This window comes from Nerophis ophidion, linkage group LG08 (assembly GCF_033978795.1).
Source record: "Nerophis ophidion isolate RoL-2023_Sa linkage group LG08, RoL_Noph_v1.0, whole genome shotgun sequence".
NCBI classification, from domain to species: domain Eukaryota; kingdom Metazoa; phylum Chordata; class Actinopteri; order Syngnathiformes; family Syngnathidae; genus Nerophis; species Nerophis ophidion.
The window spans coordinates 15886871-15907080 of NC_084618.1; the positions used below are offsets into that span (position 1 = coordinate 15886871).

The 20210-nt window shown below is 43.6% G+C and overlaps 1 protein-coding gene across 4 annotated transcripts in view; it reads right to left on the reverse strand.

Annotated features, from left to right (window-relative positions):
• Positions 1–787: 787 nt before the first annotated feature.
• Positions 788–20210, reverse strand: part of LOC133557408 (huntingtin-interacting protein 1-related protein-like) — a 61315-nt gene continuing 41892 nt past the window's right edge. For all 4 annotated transcript variants that reach the window (XM_061907839.1, XM_061907837.1, XM_061907840.1 and 1 more), the window contains 15 exons: positions 18265–18375; positions 15921–16115; positions 15694–15841; positions 13132–13218; positions 12721–12828; positions 12499–12635; positions 8959–9069; positions 8826–8884; positions 8722–8752; positions 8565–8627; positions 6848–6948; positions 6554–6783; positions 3862–3923; positions 1096–1671; positions 788–1030 (listed from right to left, as the gene is read on the reverse strand). In XM_061907839.1, coding sequence (XP_061763823.1) covers positions 995–1030; positions 1096–1671; positions 3862–3923; positions 6554–6783; positions 6848–6948; positions 8565–8627; positions 8722–8752; positions 8826–8884; positions 8959–9069; positions 12499–12635; positions 12721–12828; positions 13132–13218; positions 15694–15841; positions 15921–16115; positions 18265–18375 — 2055 coding nt within the window. In that variant the 3' untranslated portion in view covers positions 788–994. The remainder of the gene's footprint in view (positions 1031–1095; positions 1672–3861; positions 3924–6553; positions 6784–6847; positions 6949–8564; positions 8628–8721; positions 8753–8825; positions 8885–8958; positions 9070–12498; positions 12636–12720; positions 12829–13131; positions 13219–15693; positions 15842–15920; positions 16116–18264; positions 18376–20210) is intronic.

Genomic DNA, 20210 nt, shown 5'->3' on the forward strand with positions numbered 1-20210 from the left:
GACCGCTCGTCCAGACTCGGGACCCAGGATGGACCGCTCGTCCAGAGTCGGGACCCAGGATGGACCGCTCGTCCAGACTCGGGACCCAGGATGGACCGCTCATCCAGACTCGGGACCCAGGATGGACCGCTCATCCAGACTCGGGACCCAGGGTGGACCGCTCGTCCAGACTCGGGACCCAGGATGGACCGCTCCGCCGAAACCCTGAGGTCGACTCACCGAACCCCTAGGGCTCGATCAAACCCTGGTTAAGAACAACTGTGTTAGACCTGCTCGACATCCATTGCTTTCGGTCCCCTGGGGGGAAAAACTCACACCCAGTGGGACGTCGGGGAGAGTGACAATGATGACTATGAGAAATCTTGGAGAGGACCCCCCCTCCAGGGGCCCGAAAGCAATGGATGTCGAGCAGGTCTAACACAGTGGTTCTTAACCAGGGTTCGATCGAACCCTAGGGGTTCGGTGAGTCGACCGCAGGGTTTCTATGGGTGGTAATACAACATGTGCTATTGAGTTTTTTTTTCTCTTTTTTCCGGCCTCAAACTGAGTCCCGCACCACAAAAGCGATTTTTTTTTTTTTACGCTTGTTTTTTCTACTTATGAAGGGGGCGCTAGCGAGTCCAAATGTTGTGTTCGGGGCAAGAAAAACTGGTGAGATTTCATGTATGTGCAGGAGATCAAAGGAGGAGGAAAATAATGAACGAAACCATTTCAAAAGATAATTTAACGCGAGTAAAGATGTGATAGAAGAGGGGAGGTGGCAAACTAGTCAGATAAATATGTCATATTTCAAAAATTTTATGAATTTATTGTGGGAGAATGTGCAGAAATAGAGGTGGAGAAAAGTGCTTTTGCTGTAATGGTTACACTCGAACGCTAGAGGGCGACATAACTCCTGATCATTTTTGGGAGAGTTTGGAGCCAAATGAGAAGGAATGAAAGCGAAAGTTGAATAGAAATAAATCATACGACACGTGTTTCTTCTGCGGGGGGCTCAAGATTCTTCATTTCTGGCTTCCGGTCGCTTGAACTGCGAAGGAATCACAAAGACGTCAACATCACAGATGAGTTTTTTTTCTGCTGACGTGATCTTACCGCGTTCTTAAAGAGGTTTCCGGATTTGGTGAAGATGCTGGGTTTCCTCAAGTTGAGGCCGAGTTTGTCCAAGCCCTTCGCGTCTGTGGCCGGCGTGGTTGTGGCGCTGGCGGCGCTGGCGGTGGTACGGAACTGGGATGGCGGCTGGGAGAAGCTAGACGTCAATGAGGAAGGTTGAGTGGATGAGAAGGTCTGAGGTGCGACGTAATTAAGGCTGGGGCTCGGCGTATAGGACTGTGTTGGCGTGTAGGAACGGGATGGCGTGTAAGGCTGTGGCGGCGTGTACGTCTGAGTGGGCGTGTACGTCTGAGCGGGCGTGTATGCCTGCGGCGGGGGGAAAGACGGCGTGGCGGCGGCAGGCGCGAAGGGGTTGGTGGATGCGAAGCTCTGTGGCGACGGCAGCGCGGGCGAGAAGGTGCCGGGGTCCAGCAGAGTGGGCGGCGGCGGCGGCGGGAAGCTGTCGTCCCCGTTCACCCTGTCGTCCTCCCCGGCACCAAGGTCGTAGTGCCGCTTCCTGAGCTCGCCCAGGCGGACGCGCTCCTGCTCCAGCTGACTTTCCAGCTGCAGGACCTTCACCTGGAAACAAAGGTCAGAACAAAAATAGTTCACTTCCTGTTCATCTGCAATACAGGAAGTGGATACGTTAGTCCCGGGGTCCAACTCTGGGATGGGTACCGTTTACTTTTGTATCCGGGGACAATTGGAGTCTCATTTGCAAAGCAGTTGCACTTCCAAGACATTAGATGGCAGTATTGTTTAGCTTCTTTATGGTAGAAGTAGCTTTTTCCATGGAGCTGAATGTGATATGTTGCGCCCCAAAAAGTGTTTCTGCTGTAAGTATATTGGCTTGTTATAAATCGGCTGTTGGATTGTAATATTTGTTGTTGTCATTAGCAAAGGTGGAGGTGTTAAAATCGCCATGCGAAATTGCTAATGCTAATAGAGGCCTGTCGATGAAACCTATTGTTTACAAGAGCCTGGTGTTTAGTTTGCAAGCGGACGTGACGTCACATGTATCGTAATTGTTCAGTATCAGTATCGTTTAATTTTTACGAAAAGCGGAATTCCTTCGGCGCCTATATAAGTACCGAATTCGGGCCCTTTAATTTCACATGTTTAGGGTCCAACTCTGGGATGGGTACCGTTTACTTTTGTACCCGGGGACAATTTGAGTCTCATTTGCAAAGCAGTTGCACTTCCAAGACATCAGATGGCAGCATTGTATAGCTTCTTTATGGTATGTTGTCCAACTGAAAAGTAGCTTTTTCCGTGTAACTGGATGTGATATGTTGCGCCCCACGAAGTGTTTGTACTGTAAGTATTGGGCTTGTTACACATCACCTGTTTGATCGCAACATTCATCTTAGTCGTTATCATCAGCAAAGGTATTACAATTGCCATGTGAAATTGCTAATGCTAATAGTAGCCTGTCGATGAAACCGACTGTTTGCGTGAGCCCGGTGTTTAGTCTGCAACCGGACGTGACGTCACACACAACCAAGGTACCGTAATTATTTGTATTAGTCGATCAGTATCGTTTGATTTTACGAGAATCGGAATTCCTTCGGCGCCTGTAAAACTACCGAATTCGGGCCCTTTAATTTCACATGTCTAAATTCTAGGCAGCCTTTCCTGTTCTACAGTTATCATCACACTTTTCAAGCCGACTCCCCGACAAAAGCCGAGCTGAGTAGGTACCACGCCGTGGAAAAGGGAAAAGGGCCAATACCATAGCACGTACCATTTTCTACCCAAAGGCTGGGTTGAGTCATATTTATGGGTTACTTCTAAGGAGTTGGGTAGTTTTTGTGACAGGCATGTTGGAAAACTACAAGTTGCAATACCGACCTCTGCCTGTTGGAGTCGTATATCATTACGACATGTAGACTACAAAAAAAAATTAAAATACCCAAGTTATTTGGTAGAACTGACCCAGCATCACAGTTGAAATGACCCAGCATTTGGGTTGAATTTATAACCCATCTCGCTGGGTAGAATTAACCCAGCGTTGGTTTGATCCAATAGTTACACAGCAGTTGGGTAGAAAACTACCCAAATTGGGTACTTTTGAACCCAACGGTTTTTAGAGTGTATAGTCGAATAAATTACTGGAATCCCTCAAGGTCCGGTCCTCAAGCCCCTTCATCATCCACATGGTATCGGCTTTATGTCCTGGGCATCCGGCAGTGGAGGATCCTCTACGGGGTCTTGGGGCACTAGGAGGTTAACGTCTTTACTACTGTTACAGCAGGTGGCCCTTGGCAAAGGCCAAGTACCTGACTGCCCCTTGGCCAGGGATACGGTGAAGACCTCAACGGCGGAGCAGGCGGAAGACGGTAGATTTAAGAACTACCACAACGGCTGCGATGGCGGAAGAAGGCACCCCCACATCCATGTGGGCCCAATTATGGGGGAAATAACAAGAAGACCTCAACGGTGAACCTCTGGAGCGCTGTGATGGCGGATGAAGGCCGCAACAGAAAAGGGTCCCCAGTCGTCTTGGACTCCATGCAACTGGACCCTGTCAAGGATCGTGTGGTGACTGTCTGTGCAGCAGTCTCCCTATCTTAAACAAAGTCATCCTCCATAAAGGTATACCCCCCTACCAGGAGGGTCGTCATACTCGCTTCGAGTGACCGCCGATGATGGTATCAGCTCTGGACGCTGACCACTGCATATATTGCCTCCTTGTACCTTCTAGTACATCTTTTTTTTTTGCAATTTGAAAAGTACAAGCAGACATTTTTGGAGACGATTTGGACTGACCTGAGCCTCCATTTCCTCTTTCTTCAGTTTGATGAGTGACATTCCAGAGAAATCCATCGACCCTGTGAGGACATCCAGGTCAAGATAGTTAGTCCGTCTTCTCTACTAAAACAGGGGTCGTACTTTAACTAACGTTTATTGATCATTGGAAACCGGGCTTGCCGAGGAGGGACGGCCTTCACGCTAACAGAGAAGGCGCCGTCACTCTTTCCAGACATATAGATCACTGGTTAAGTCCCACTTGACTGACTACACTCGAGTAAGCCCAGTCACAGGCAATTACAGTGTCTGTTAGTCCGGGTGAGGATTCAGTTAAGCAAGAACTAATCAGAGCCGGGCCGGAAAATTCCTGCACTCACAGAATTTCTCTTATAATAATACATGACTCACATCATGTTTTTTTCTGTAGTGACTGTGCCAGAGGTGAACACGCATTCTACTGAGGTGACAGATTATCTATTGCGGCACCAAGCAAACAATTTCAAGACCCCCATCATATCAATTCCTAGATGTGATCGAAACTATTTAAGGCGCTCTGCACAAAATAGACGTAATGTTATAAATATCATTAACAAATATGCGCCCAAAGAGCCCACTACCTATGATAAGGGCTTTTTAAACATCAGATCATTGTCTCCCAAAATGTTATTAGTTGATGAGGTCACTAGAGACAACAATCTTAACGTCATTGGTGTCAGCGAAACCTGGCTAAAACCAGATGAATTTTGCCCGCTTAACGGGGCATCTCCTAATTATAGGAGTGCACATAATGCTCGTCCTTATAAAAGGAGTGGAAGGGTCGCACTAATATCCAATGAAAACATTAACCTTACCCCTAACCTATGTTCATCCACCCATTTTCTACCGCTTATTCCCTTGAGGGTCGCAGGGGGCGGAATGCGGGGGTACATCCTGGACAAGTCGCCACCTCATCGCAGGGCCAACATAGACAGACAGACAACATTCACACTCACATTCACACACTAGGGCCAATTTGGTGTTGCCAATCAACCTATCCCCAGGTGCATGTCTTTGGAGGTGGGAGGAAGCCGGAGTACCCGGAAGGAACCCACGCATTCACTGGGAGAACATGCAAACTCCACACAGACAGATCCCGAGCCCGGGATTGAACCCAGGACTGCTCAGGACCTTCGTATTGTGAGGCAGGCGCACTAACTCCTCAGCCACCGTGAAGCCCCCCTAACCTATGTAATAAGTAAAAAACATTTAAGGTGCTAAGTATGAGGTCTGTCACACTGCTAACTCTCTATCTGGCTGTTACCTACCGCCCCCGTGTGCCCTATTTGCACCTTATCACCAAATTGTCAGAATTCGTCACGCAGATAATATAATTATAATGGGGGATTTTAGTATCCATATAAAACCCCGTCAGACCCTCTGTGCTGGCGCTCCAGACTATAATTGATAGCTGTGGTCTTACACAGATAAAAAATGAACCCACGCATCGCAACAGTAATACGATAGATCTAGTCCTTGTCCAGGGTGTCACCACCTTCAGAGTTATGGTACTCCCGTACACTAAAGTGACTATTCGAGTTTCGAGTTGTTTAAAACTTTGTGGCCAGCCATGAGATTGAAGCTCGGCTCTATGCCACGCCCACATCCTGTGACGTAGGAAAACTCCCTTCGCAATCAGTCTTGTATCTTTCATTTTAACAGCAACTTATTTGGTCAAAGTCCCTAGGAGGAATTTGTTATAGTACAACACTAAAAAAGCATAACCTATTATTACTATGACAATCTACAAGGTTAATACAGTTATCTTTGATTTCTTCCCCTCCATTTATCTGCTTTCATTGCTTATCTGGACTTTATCAGTGAATTTTCAGAGTTTGTCACCGATCTAGCGACGCACGCAGATAATATAATTATAATGTGGGATTTTAATATCCATATGAATACTCTTGTCAGACCCTCTGTCGCATGGCGCTACAGATTATAATTGATAGCTGTGGTCCTGCACAAAGAATAAGTGAACCCAAGCATCGGTAATACGATAGACCTAGCCCTCGTCCGGGGTGTCACCACCTCCAGAGTTACGGTACTCTCGTACACTAAAGTAATAATTCGAGTTTCGAGTTGTTTAAAATTTTGTGGCCAGCCATGGGATCGAAGCTCGGCTCCATGTCCCGCCCACATCCTGTGACGTAGGCAAACTTCCTTTGCAATCTGTCTTGTATCTTTCATTTCAACAGCAATTTATTTGGTCAAAGTCCCTAGGAGGAGTTTGTTAAAGTACGACACTAACAAAGTATAACCTATTGTTACTATGACAATCTACAAGGTTAATACAGTTATCTTCGCTTTCTTTCCCTCCATTTATCTCCTTTCATTGCTTATTCGGACTTTATCAGTGAATTTACAGAGTTTGTCGCCGATCTAGCGACGCACGCAGATAATATAATTATAATGAGGGATTTTAATATCCATATGAATACCCTCGTCAGACCCTCCGTGCGTGGCGCTCCAGACTATAATTGATAGCTGTGGTCTTACACAAATAATAAATTAACCCACGCATCGCAACGGTAATACGATGGACCTAGTCCTCGTCCGGGGTGTCACCACCTCCAGAGTTATAGTACTCCCGTACACTAAAGTAATGTCCGGTAATTACCTTATTATATTCAAAGTTGTGACTCATTGTCAACAACCAATGGCATTGGCTTACCTTCGTCCGAGATCTGCCGCTGTCCGTGCTTGGTGGAGGTGACAACCACGGCGGCCATGTCGTTGACGTGGCGCGAGGCCTGCTGCAGCGTGGACAGCTTCCTGTTACCGCGGTCAGCCTTCACCTTGGAGGCGGCCACCAGCTGAGCCGTGCTGGCGGCGATCTCGTGTGAACAAGCGATGAGTTCCTCGTACCTGCCGGTGTCGCCCACCACCCGGTCGGCGGAGTCTCTGAGGGGTGGTGTTCGGTTAGAAGCGCTCTACGGGAAACGTTGACCATGAACAAGTGTCTCACAGCAGTTGGGTGGCGCCCCAGCCCACGGCCTTGGACGCCGAGATGAGGCCTTCGGTCCAGCGGGAGTTTTTGGCGTAGAATTCTGTGGAGGAAGCGGCTCCCTGTGTGGGGTCAGCACACATAAGAACTCATGTTGGTGCATCACTAAAAGTACAACACCCCGTTAACTAAATCCCATGCATTCATGACTCTTCCAGGCTATATTATACACCCCCGCGCCCCCAACCCCGCCCACCTCAACCGACGCACGGAGGGGGGGTAGGTATAATATAGCCTGAAAAGTCATGGATACATGGGATTCTGGGTAATTGTTATGTTGCGTTTATGCTCTGTTACTGTGAGGATCTTCTCCCGAAATGTGTTTGTCATTCTTATTTGGTGTGGGTTCACAGTGTGGCCCATACTAGTAAGAGTGTTAAAGTTGTTTATATCACAACCTTCACTGTGACCTGTATGGCTGTTGAACAACTATGCCTTGCAGTCGTGTACGTGTATCTGCGGAAGCCACATACAACATGTTACTGGACTGGCAAGCTGTTTGAACATGTTGTAGAGGGCGTCAAAGGCAATGGCTTCATAGCACGCCCATATTATTGTTACTTGGTGACCGGCAGTGGATATTCGCGAGAATGGTTGCGGCTCCCATTGTCTTCTTGATTTTGTGAAACAGGTCAAAATGGCTCTTTGAGTGGTAAAGTTGTCGACCCCTGCCCTAGATGTATGTCTTTGGAGGTGGGAGGGGACTATCCCCAGGTGCATGTTTTTTGGAGGTGGGAGGGGCCTATCACAAGGTGCATGTCTTTGGAGGTGGGAGGGGACTATCCCCAGGTGCAATTTTTTTGGAGGTGGGAGGGGCCTATCAGAAGGTGCATGTCTTTGGAGGTGGGAGGAGACTATCCCCAGGTGCCTGTTTTTTGAAAGTGGGAGGGGCCTATCCCTAGGTAGATGTCTTTAGGGGTGGGAGGGGCCTATCACAAAGTGCATGTCTTTGGAGGTGAGAGGGGCCCATCCCCAGGTGTATGTCTTTGGAGGTGGGAGGGGCCAATCCGTGGGTGCATGTCTTTGGAGGTGGGAGGTGGCTATCCCCAGGTGCCTGTTTTTTGGAGGTTGGAGGGGCCTATCCCTAGGTGCATGTCTTTGGAGGCGGGAGGGGCCTATCCCTAGGTAGATGTCTTTAGGGGTGGGAGGGGCCTATCACAAGGTGCATGTCTTTGGAGGTGGGAGGAGACTATCCCCAGGTGCCTGTTTTTTGGAGGTGGGAGGGGCCTATCTCTAGGTAGATGTCTTTGGAGGTGGGAGGGACCTATCCCTAGGTAGATGTCTTTAGGGGGTGGGAGGGTCCTATCACAAGGTGCATGTCTTTGGAGGCGGGAGGGGCCTATCCCCAGTTTCATGTTTTTTGAAGGTGGGAGGGGCCTATCCCCAGGTGCATGTTTTTGAAGGTGGGAGGGGCCTATTCCCAGGTGCATGTGTTTAGAGATGGGAGGAAGCCGGAGTACCTGGAGGGAACCCACACAGTCACGGGGAGAACATGCAAACTCCACACAGAAAGATCCCGAGCCCGGGACTGAACCCATGACTACTCAGGACCTTTGTATTGTGAGGCACATGCACCAAACCCTGGTCCACCGTGCTGCCCATGTATCATATATATATATATATTTATATATACATGTATATCCATAGACCAGTTTGACACCCCTGGTGTGGAACTCACCCTCCCTCCTTCCACGATGTCTTTCTGTAGGTCGGTGGAGGCCGTGACCAGCATGTGCACCGCCTGAGGACACCACAGAAGAGAACACCGCCTTGAGAAATCCTTAAAGTGTCTTTTTTCGGGGGGGTTTGTTTGTTTTTTTTAAAAGTAGCCACACCTTCATCAGGTCCGAGCAGGATCCCAGGATGCTGCGAGGGAAGCGAGGGAGTGAAGTTGAACCAAAAACAAAAACAAAGGGAAGCGGGACGAGTGTCTTCTCACCTCTGGTTGACCTCCAGCTTCAAACCGCTGGTGTCCCTCCTGGCCTGGGACAGGATCTCCTGAGAAACACCAAAACGTGACAGTCAACACCATTTTTTTTTTTTTTTTTGGCCACATCCGCGGTCCGTCTCACGTCCATTCGCAGCACCGCCTCCTCGATGGCGGTGGACGTGGCGAGCATCTCCTTGTCCACCATGTCTCCCAGCTCTTCCTTGAGGACGTCCTGGCCCTTTGGACGCAGCTCCTGCACCGCAGATATGCAGAAGAGTCCTCTCATGAGCTAGGTTCTAAAAGTTTTCGAGCTAGGTGCTAACAATTTTCCAACGAGGTGCTAAAATTTTGCCCTGCGATGAGGTGGCGACTTGTCCAGGGTGTACCCTGCCTCCCGCCCGACTGTAGTTGAAAAAGGCACCAGAGCCACCCGGGACCCCAAAATTTAATAAGCGGTAGGAAATGGATGGATGGATGGATGGATGGGTGCTAAAATTTCCTGTGCTCTTTGCTGAAACATTTTCGAGCTCAGTTGAAAAAGTTTTCGAGCGAGGTGGAAACAATTTTCCAGATAGGTGCTAAAATTTCCTGTGTTCTTTGCTAAAAAAAATTGGTTTTAGGTGGGAAAAGTTTGAGCTAGGTGCTAACAATTTTCCGCTGTAGTTGGAAAAAAAAAAAATTGAATTAGGTTTTAATTGTTTTTGAGCTGGGTGCAAACAATTTTCCATCGAGGTGCTAAAATTTGGCCCTGCTATGAGGTGGTGACTTGTCCAGGGTGTACACGCCTTCCGCCCAATTGTAGCTGAGATAGGCACCAGCACCCCCCAGGACCCGAAAAAGGAATAAGCGGTAGAAAATGAATGGACGGATGGGTGCTAAAATTTATTGTGCTCTTTGCTGAAACATTTTCGAGCTCGGTTGAAGAAGTTTTCGAGCGAAGTGGAAACAATTTTCCAGATAGGTTCTTAAAATTTCCTGTGTTCTTTGCTAAAAAAATTTCGATTTAGGTTGGAAAAGTTTGAGCTAGGTGCTAACAATTTTCCAGCTAGGTGCTAAAAATTTTCCGCTGTAGTTGGTAAAAAAAATTTGGAATTAGGTTTTAAAAGTTTTTGAGCTGGGTGCAAACAATTTTCCATCGAGTCGCTAAAATTTCGCCCTGCAATGAGGTGGCGACTTGTCCAGGGTGTACCCGCCTTCCGCCCAATTGTTGCTGAAATAGGTACCAGCGCCCCCCGGGACTCCAAAATTTAATAAGGGGTAGGAAATGGATGGATGGATGGGTGCTAAAATTTCCTGTGCTCTTTGCTGAAACATTTTCGAGCTCGGTTGAAAAAGTTTTCGAGCGAGATGGAAACAATTTTCCACATAGGTGCTAAAATTTCCTGTGTTCTTTGCTAAAAAAAATGTCGATTTAGGATGGAAAAGTTTGAGCTTGGTGCTAACATTTTTCCAGCTGGGTGCTAAATTTTTCATTCTAGTTGGTAAAAAAAAATTTCTGCAAGGTTGGAAAAGTTTGAGCTTGGTGCTAACATTTTTCCAGCCGGGTGCTAAAATTTCCGCTCTAGTTGGTAAAAAAAAATGTTGAGCTATGTCCTAAAAGTTTGAGCTAGGTGCTAACAATTTTCCAGCGAGGTGCTAAAATTTCCTGTGCTCTTTGCTGTAAACATTTCGAGCTAGGTTCTAAAAGTTTGAGCTAGGTGCTAACAATTTTCCAGCCAGGTGCAAAAATTTCCGCTTTCATGGGTAAAATTTTTTTTCACAAGGTTGGAAAAGTTTGAACTAGGTGCTAACAATTTTCCAGCCGGGTGCTAAAATTTCCGCTGTAGTTGGTAAAAAAAATAGTAATTTTGAGTTAAGTTCTGAAACTTTTCAAGCTAGTCGGTAAAAAAAAATTTGAGCAAGTTTGGAAAAGTGTGAGCTAGGTGCTAACATTTTTCCAGCCGGGTGCTAAAATTTCCGCTCTAGTTGGTAAAAAAAATGTTGAGCTATGTCCTAAAAGTTTGAGCTAGGTGCTAACAATTTTCCAGCGAGGTGCTAAAATTTCCTGTGCTCTTTGCTGTAAACATTTCGAGCTAGGTTCTAAAAGTTTGAGCTAGGTGCTAACAATATTCCAGCCAGGTGCTAAAATTTCCACCTTCATTGGTAAAAAAAGTTTTTGACAAGGTTGGAAAAGTTTGAGCTAGGTGCTAACAATTTTCCAGCGATGTGCTAAAATTTCTATTCTAGTTGGTCCAAAAAAATTTGAGCAAGTTTGGAAAAGTTTGAGCTTGGTGCTAACATTTTTCCAGCCGGGTGTTAAAATGTCCATTCTAGTTGGTAAAAAAAATTTCAGCAAAGTTGGAAAAGTTTGAGCTTGGTGCTAACATTTTCCAAGCCGGGTGCTAAAATTTCCGCTCTAGTTGGTAAAAAAAAATGTTGAGCTATGTCCTAAAAGTTTGAGCTAGGTGCTAACAATTTTCCAGCGAGGTGCTAAAATTTCCTGTGCTGTTTGCTGTTAACATTTCGAGCTAGGTTCTAAAAGTTTGAGCTAGGTGCTAACAATTTTCCAGCCAGGTGCTAAAATTTCCGCTTTAATGGGTAAAATTTTTTTTTCACAAGGTTGGAAAAGTTTGAGCTAGGTGCTAACAATTTTCCAGCCAGGTGCTAAAATTTCCGCTGTAGTTGGTAAAAAAAATAGTAATTTTGAGTTAAGTTCTGAAACTTTTTAAGCTAGTCGGTAAAAAAAAAATTTGAGCAAGTTTGGAAAAGTGTGAGCTAGGTGCTAACATTTTTCCAGTCGGGTGCTAAAATTTCCGCTCTAGTTGGTAAAAAAAAAATGTTGAGCTATGTCCTAAAAGGTTGAGGTAGGTGTTAACAATTTTCCAGCCAGGTGCTAAAATTTCCTGTGCTCTTTGCTGTAAACATTTCGAGCTAGGTTCTAAAAGTTTGAACTAGGTGCTAACAATTTTCCCACCAGGTGCTAAAATTTCCTGTGTTCTTTGCTAAAAAAAATTGGTTTTAGGTTGGAAAAGTTTGAGCTAGGTGCTAACAATTTTCTAGCGAGGTGCTAAAATTTCTATTCTAGTTGGTCCCAAAAAATTGGAGCAAGTTTGGAAAAGTTTGAGCTTGGTGCTAATATTTTTCCAGGCGGGTGTTAAAATTTCCATTCTAGTTGGTAAAAAAAAATTTCAGCAAGGTTTGCTGTAAACATTTCGAGCTAGGTTCTAAAAGTTTGAGCTAAGTGCTAACAATTTTCCAGCCAGGTGCTAAAATTTCCGCTTTCATTGGTAAAAAATTTTTTGGACAAAGTTGGAAAAGTTTGAGTTAGGTGCTAACAATTTTCCAGCCAGGTGCTAAAATTTCCGCTGTAGTTGGTAAAAAAAAAATAGTAATTTTGAATAAGGGTCTAAAAGTTTTCCAGCTAGGTGCAAAAAATTTTCCAACCAGGTGCTAAAATTTCTTGTGCTCTTAGCTGAAACATTTTCGAGCTTGGTTGAAAAAGTTTTCGAGCGAGGTGAGGTGCTAAAATTTCCTGTGCTCTTTGCAAAAAAAAATAAAAATTTGAGCTAGGTCGGAAAAGTTTGTGCTAAGTGCTAACAATTTTCCGCTCTAGTTGGTTAAAAAGAAAATTTTTCGAGCTGGGTTCTAGAAGTTACAAGTTCTAACAATTTTCCATGTTGGTGCTAAAATGTTTTAACTGTACCTGCCCCAACGCCAGGATGCGCTGGACGGCGTAGCGTATGGCGGTGGAGTCGGCACTCTGCAAGGTGGCCTGCTGCTTCAGGTCCTTCAAGAACTGGAGGCAGTGGTTGGCGCAGTCCCGGCAGCTGTCGGTCAAACCTGCGGGAGAGCATCCACACCGCTGGAACCCGTGAGATGTGGCGGCGGCGGCGGCGGTTTACGGGATGTCGTTTACGGGACTCACGGTCGGCCTGGTCCGTGGGAGCCGAGTGGGAGGTGGCGCCGCCGTTCACGATGGTGTCGGCCGCCGTGTGGGAGAACTGAGTGACGGCTCTCAGCAGGCCGCTGGCGTCTGGAAAGGGAACAGTAAGAGGTCACAGAGCCCTGACCCCGCGGTTTTGGAGTTTTTTTCTGTTTCCGTGAAGAAATGTTTAGAACAAAGACAGCAAAAACAGGAATGCCTTGGATAAACATTGAGACAGGCAGTAATACAGCATCAATCACAATTCAGGTAAAAACAATGCAACATAGAGGAGAATGACAAAATATACATTTTGCCACAACATTGGTCAGTCACACATACACACACACACACACACACACACACACACACACACACACACACACACACACACACACACACACACACACTAACCATTTCTGTTTCCCAGGTAGGCCACATGGCTCTGCTGCATTTTGTCCACTGAGCCCAGAGTGAGCTCAGCACGGTTCACCAAATAATCTGAGAAACAAAAAGATAGAAAAGACAGAATTAGAGTGAAAATTTTAGCACCTAACTTGAACATTTTTACCAACTACAGAGGAAATGTTATTTATATATATATATATATATATATATATATGTATATATATATATATATATATATATATATATATATATATATATATATGTATATATATATATATATATATATATATATATATATATATCTTGCGATGAGCTGGCGACTTGTCCAGGGTGTACACCGCCTTCTGCCCAATTGTAGTTGAGATAGGCGCCAACACCCCCGTGACCCCAAAAGGGATAAAGCGGTAGAAAATGGATGGATGGATATATATACATATATATATATATATATATATGAAAATTTCCGCTGTAGTTGATAAAAATATTCGAGTTAGGTATATATATATATATATATACATACATATATATATATATATATATATATATATATATATACATATATATATGTATATATATATATGTATATATATATATATATATATATATATATATATATATATATATATATATATATATATTTATATATATATACCTAACTCGAATATTTTTATCAACTACAGCGGAAATTTTATATATATATATATATATATATATATATATATATTAGGGGTGGGCAAATTAATGCGTTAATTATGAGTTAACTCATCAATCTATTAACGCCGACAATTATTTTATCGCACATTTGCGTATGTTGTTTACATGCTTTTATTTTGTTAATGCCTTTTCTTAACAAGATGGCGTCGGCTGGCGTGGAAGGGCTCTTGGTAAAGATGGAACATTTGGCAAAAATACCGGACAATTCTGCAAATGTGATGGCTGGCTTACAGCGTGGTCACTCCGGGATCACTTACTACCGCCAGACAATTCTGGATGTGGATAGATCGGGCCGTTTTGGACTGAATGACGCGTGCTTGCTAGACCGGCTAGCTAGCATGGGAATACTTTGCCGGCTACATCCAGCGACCTGTGAAGCAGCGGAGTATTTGTGTTGTCTGTCTATTTATGAATAATGCAGACGAGGAGTGTTGGCTGAGTTCTTAACGTTTACTTTCAGAGCGTGCATATCACAACATACAAGATGCTGTCAAGGCGACACAACCTATACCGGGCTACGCGCATGCTCGTCACTCCTGTTTCATGCTGGGTAGGGTAGTTCTTCTATTCCCTGGCTCATAACATCACAATATAGTACAATGTATATGCGTTCAGTTTATCAAAGCACCAAGCAAACAATCGGAAAATTCCCATCACATCAATTCCTAGATATGGTCATAATTATTTTCAGTGCACTACACAGAATAAACACAACATTATTAATATTACTACTACGGATAATTTGATCAAAAATTCCCTAAAACAGCCCACTACCTATAATATAGTTTTTTTTAAACATAAGATCCCTGATAAAAAAAATGTTTCTGGTGTTACCTCAGAAATTGCCTGTTCAGATGTTATGATTGTGGCTCGGAGATTTGTATGTAGATTATATTTATTTTCCATAACAAACAGGATAACTTAAATACCCTGGCAGTGGCAATAAGCTTAAATGTTTGTATTTACATTTTTTGAGTTGATTTTCATAAAATATGCTATTTAACTGCTACTGTTTAACAAGGACTGATTTAAATTGTGTTTGCACAACAAATGTTTTGGCGCTTTTGTTCTTGTGGGAGAATATTCCAATAAAGGTGCACTACACACTACTTTTGAATTCATTATTGGGCTTTGCGTATACAATGCAGTTAATCGCGATTAATAAGAGAAATAGTGCGATTAACTTCAATTAAAATTTTTAATCGTTGCCCAGCCCTAATATATATATATGTATATATATATATATATATATACATATATATATATATATATATATATATATATATATATATATATATATATATATATATATATATATATATATATATATATATATACATATACCTAACTCGAAAATTGTATTTTCTGTTGTCTTTGCTGAAAAAATTTCGAGCTCAGTTGAAAACATTTTCGAGCGAGGTGCCAACAATTTTCACGTGAGGTGGTAAAATTTCCTGTGCTCTTTGCTGAAAAATTTTCAAACTCCGTTGAAAAAGTTTTTGACAAGGTGCTAACAATTTTCCAGCGAGGTGCTAAAATTTCCTGTGCTCTTTGTTGAAAAATTTTCGAGCTCGGTTGAAAAAGTTTTCCCAGCGAGGTGGTAACAATTTTCAAGATAGGTGCTAAAATTTCCTGTGCTCTTTGCTAAAAAAAATTTCAAGCTAGGTTGGAAAAGTTTGAGCTACGTGCTAACAATTTTTCAGCTAGGTGCTTAAATTACCGCTCTAGTTGGTTAAAAAAAAAAAAATTGAGCTAGGTTCTAAAAGTTTTCCAGCTAGGTGCTAACAATTTTCCAGCTTGGTGCTAAAATGTTTTAATGGTGGTGAGTGTGCGGAAGACGAGAGCGCCACCTACCGGGCGAGCTGATGCAGCGGACATGGATGGGGTCGTCCAGTTTGGCTACGGCGTCCAGGATGATGCCCTCCGCCTCCACCACCGCGCACTGCAGCAGGCAGAACTGCTCCTCCTGCAGTTTTTGGTACAGCTCGCCTTCCCGACACGCCTGTTTATACACACACACACACATGGGAGTCATGGTAAGGTGTGTCCCGGTGGTGGAGGGGGTAGAGGGTGAGGTCCACCTGTTGCTGCAACTGAGCGTGCAGACTCCCCAGCTCCATGCTGCTGCGCTGCCTCTCCTGCTCCATGGAGCTCTGGTGGAGCTGCGCCTGCTGGCGGAGGCTGTTAAGCTCCGCCTCTTGATCCCGGACCGACCGCATCAGGGCGTCCCTCTCCGCCTGCAGGCCCGCCAGCGAGCTGCTCAGCTGGGTGCCGCTCTGGGGGACAATGACGGAGTCAAACGTGTGTGTGGGAAGGATGGCAATAAATACTGATAAAGTTGAGGAATGCTCATCAAACACTTATTTATATGTGCAGGCTAATTGGGAACAGGTGGGTGCCATGATTGGGTATAAAAACAGCTTCCCAAAAAAAGCTCAGTCTTTCACAAGAAAGGATGGGGCGAGGTACACTCCTTTGTCCACAACTGCGTGTGCAAATAGTCAAACAGTTTAAGAACAATGTTTCTCAAAGTGCAATTGCAAGAAATTTAGGGATTTCAACATCTACGCTCCATAATATCATCAAAAGGTTCAGAGAATCTGGAGAAATCACTCCACGTGGCCGGAAACTAACATTGAATGACCGTGACCTTCCATCCCTGAGACGGCACTGTATCAAAAACCGACATCAATCTCTAAAGGATATCACCACATGGGCTCAGGAACACTTCAGAAAACCACTGTCACTAAATACAGATTGTCGCTACATCTGTAAGTGCAAGTTAAAGCTCTACTATGCAAAGCGAAAGCCATTTATCAACAACATCCAGAAACGCCGCCGGCTTCTCTGGGCTTGAGATCACCTAAGATGGACTGATGCGAAGTGGAAAAGTGTTCTGTGGTCTGACGAGTCCACATTTCAAATTGTTCTGGGGCGGTATAGCTCGGTTGGTAGAGTGGCCGTACCAGCAACTTGAGGGTTGCAGGTTCGATTTCCGCATCCGCCATCCTAGTCACTGCCGTTGTGTCCTTGGGCAAGACACTTTACCCACCTGCTCCCAGTGCCACCCACACTGGTTTAAATGTAACTTAGATATTGGGTTTCACTATGTAAAGCGCTTTGAGTCACTAGAGAAAAGCGCTATATAAATACAATTCACTAATTCACAAATTTTTGGAAATATTCGACATTGTGTCTTCCGGACCAAAGGGGAAGTGAACCATCCAGACCAGGGGTCGGGGACCTTTTTGGCTGAGAGAGCCATGAAAGCCAAATATTTCAAAATGTATTTCCGTGTGAGCCATATCATTTTTTTTTTTAACACAGAATACAACTAATTGCATATTTTTTTAAGTAAAACCAACATTTTTAGAGTATAATAAGTCTCTAATTGTTATTTATTGAACAGGTGCGGTAGGAAACGGATGGATGGATTAAAACGCATGAGAATGTTTTATATTTTGAACGTTATTTTTAACATCGTGATTTCCAGCGGAATTACTCATTACTTATCGTGTTAAGCAGAGTCAGATGCAGTCATCAAAAGAGCCACATCTGGCTCTAGAGCCATAGGTTCCCTACCCCTGATCCAGACTGTTATCGACACAAAGTGGAAAAGCCAGCATGTGTGATGGTATGGGGGTGCATTTGTGCCCAAGGCATGGGTAACTTACACATCTGTGAAGGCACCATTATTGCTGAAAGGTACATACAGGTTTTGGAACAACATATGCTGCCATCTAAGCGCCGTCTCTTTCATGGACGCCACTGCTTATTTCAGCAAGACAATGCCAAGCCACATTCAGCACGTGTTACAACAGCGTGGCTTCGTAAAATAAGAGTGCAGGTACTTTCCTGGCCCGCCTGCACTCCAGACCTGTCTCCCATGGAAAATGTGTGGCGCATTATGAAGCGTAAAATACGACAGCGGAGACCCCGGACTGTTGAACGACTGAAGCTCTACATAAAACAAGAATGGGAAAAGAATTCCACTTTCAAAGCTTCAACAATTAGTTTCCTCAGTTCCCAAACGTTTATTGAGTGTTGTTAAAAGAAAAGGTGATGTAACACAGTGGTGAACATGCCCTTTCCCAACTACTTTGGCACTCTAAGTTAATTATTATTTGCAAAAAATACCGTTACGAGTTTGAACATCAAATATGTTGTCTTTGTAGTGCATTCAACTGAATATGTCTTGAAAATGATTTGAAAATCATTGTATTCCGTTTATATTTACATCTAACACAATTTCCCAACTCATATGGAAACGGGGTTTGTACATATCTACATACACGCACACACATACAGTTTAGGGCCGCAAATGGCCCCCGGGCCACACTTGGGACACCTATGTCATCTGACAACTCTAGCAGTGACCCGCTCGTCCCACAAAGCGGCGCGTTCTCGGGCGAGTGACTGTAGTACCAGTTCTTGGCTTTGCAGGGTGTTGTTGACGCGGGCCAGCTCCGCCCGGGCCGAGTCCAACTCGCGCCGCAGCCTGTCCAGCTCCACCTTCTGCTGGGCGTTGATGTTGAGCTGCGGACCACATGACAGAAACATCGACGTCAGAGCCGCCACATCGTAGTAATAAGCGTTAATAAATTGATTTTCGGACCAAATGCCTTTTTTTTTTTTTACAGTAATGCACCGTAACGACAATAACGTTCAATTTTAAGGTAAAAAAAAAAAAGGCAGCACCAGAATTTACCTTAAAACAGTTTTAGTGTTTTTCTATTTACAGTAATACTCTGGAAAGAAAAACAACAACTGTAGATTTTACAGTAAAAAATACAACAAATTCAGAACCCAGAATTTTACCTTAAAAACTGTTGTATCATTTTTCCATTTACAGTAATACACCGTAAAAACAACAACCGTAGATTTTACGGGAAAAACTGCAAGTTCAGTTTCCAGAATTTTTACATAAAAAATAAAAAACAAACCGTGGTACCGCCCCCCCCCCCACCCCCCACCCCCCATTTACAGTTATACACTGTAAAAACAATAACTGCAGTCAGCAGAATTTTGTCCTAAAAAAAACTGGGCGACAGTTTTTCTCATTTACGGTTATACAACGTAAAAACAACAACTGTAGATTTTAAAGGGAAAAACTGCAAGTTCAGTTGAAATAATTTTTACATAAAAAAACTAACCGTGGTACAGTTTTTTTCCCATTTACAGTTACACACTGTAAAAAACAACTGTATAATTTACAGTAAAAAAAAACCTGCAAGTTCAGTAGCCCAAGTCTTACCATTAAAAAAAAAACACACGTAGTACCTGTTTTTCCCTCCTGATTTACAGTAATACACCGCAAAAGCGATTTCCTTAGATTTTATGGTAAAAAATAGTAATAACAATTGGCGGCCAGTCACCCGAATTTTACCTTGAAAACTGTTCAACAATGTTTTTTTTTTACAGTAATACAACGTAAAAACAATTATATAAAATATTATGGTAAGAAAAAAGAAAAAAAAAGGCGGAGCCAAAATTACAAATATGTCGAAAAATGTCCAAAAATGTCAAAACATGTGAAAAATAACAAAAGTGGTAAAAAAATCTCTCCATGGCTGTGAGTTCCATGAGTCCCGGGAAGAGCCAAAATGACAAAAATATCAAAAAATGTCAAACATTTTGAAAAATTCAGAAAATGGTCAAAAATCCCTCCCCGGCTGTGAGTTCCGTAAGTCCCGGGAAGATCCAAATTGACAAAAATGTCAAAAAATTGGAAAAATTCCGAAAAGGGTCAAAAATCCCTCCTGGCTGGGAGTTCCATAAGTTCCGGGAAGAGCTAAAATCACAAATATGTCAGAAAATGTAAAAAAAATATTGAAAAATTATTAAAATGGTCAAAAATCCCTCCCTGGCTGGGAGTTCCATAAGTCCCGGGAAGATCCAAAAGGACTAAACTGTCAAAAAATATCAAAACATTTGAAAAATTACAATAGTGGTAAAAAAATCTCTCCCTGGCTGTGAGTTCCATAAGTCCTGGAAACAGCCGAAATGACAAAAATTTCCAAAAATTTGAAAAATGCCAAAAATGGTTAAAAATCCCTCCCGGGCTGGGAGTTCCATAAGTCCTGGGATGATCCAAAATGACAAAAATGTCAGAAAATGTCAAAAAAAAAAAGAAAAATGATGAAAATGGTCAAAATCCCTCCCTGGCTGGGAGTTCCATAAGTCCCGGGAAGAGCCAAAATGACTAAAATGTCCAAAAAAATCCAAAAATTTGAAAAATTACAAAAGTGGTAAAAAAAAATCTCTCCCTGGCTGTGAGTTCCATAAGTCCTGGAAAGAACCAGAATGACAAAAATGTCCAAAAATTTGAAAAATGACAAAAATAGTTAAAAATCCCTCCCGGGCTGTGAGTT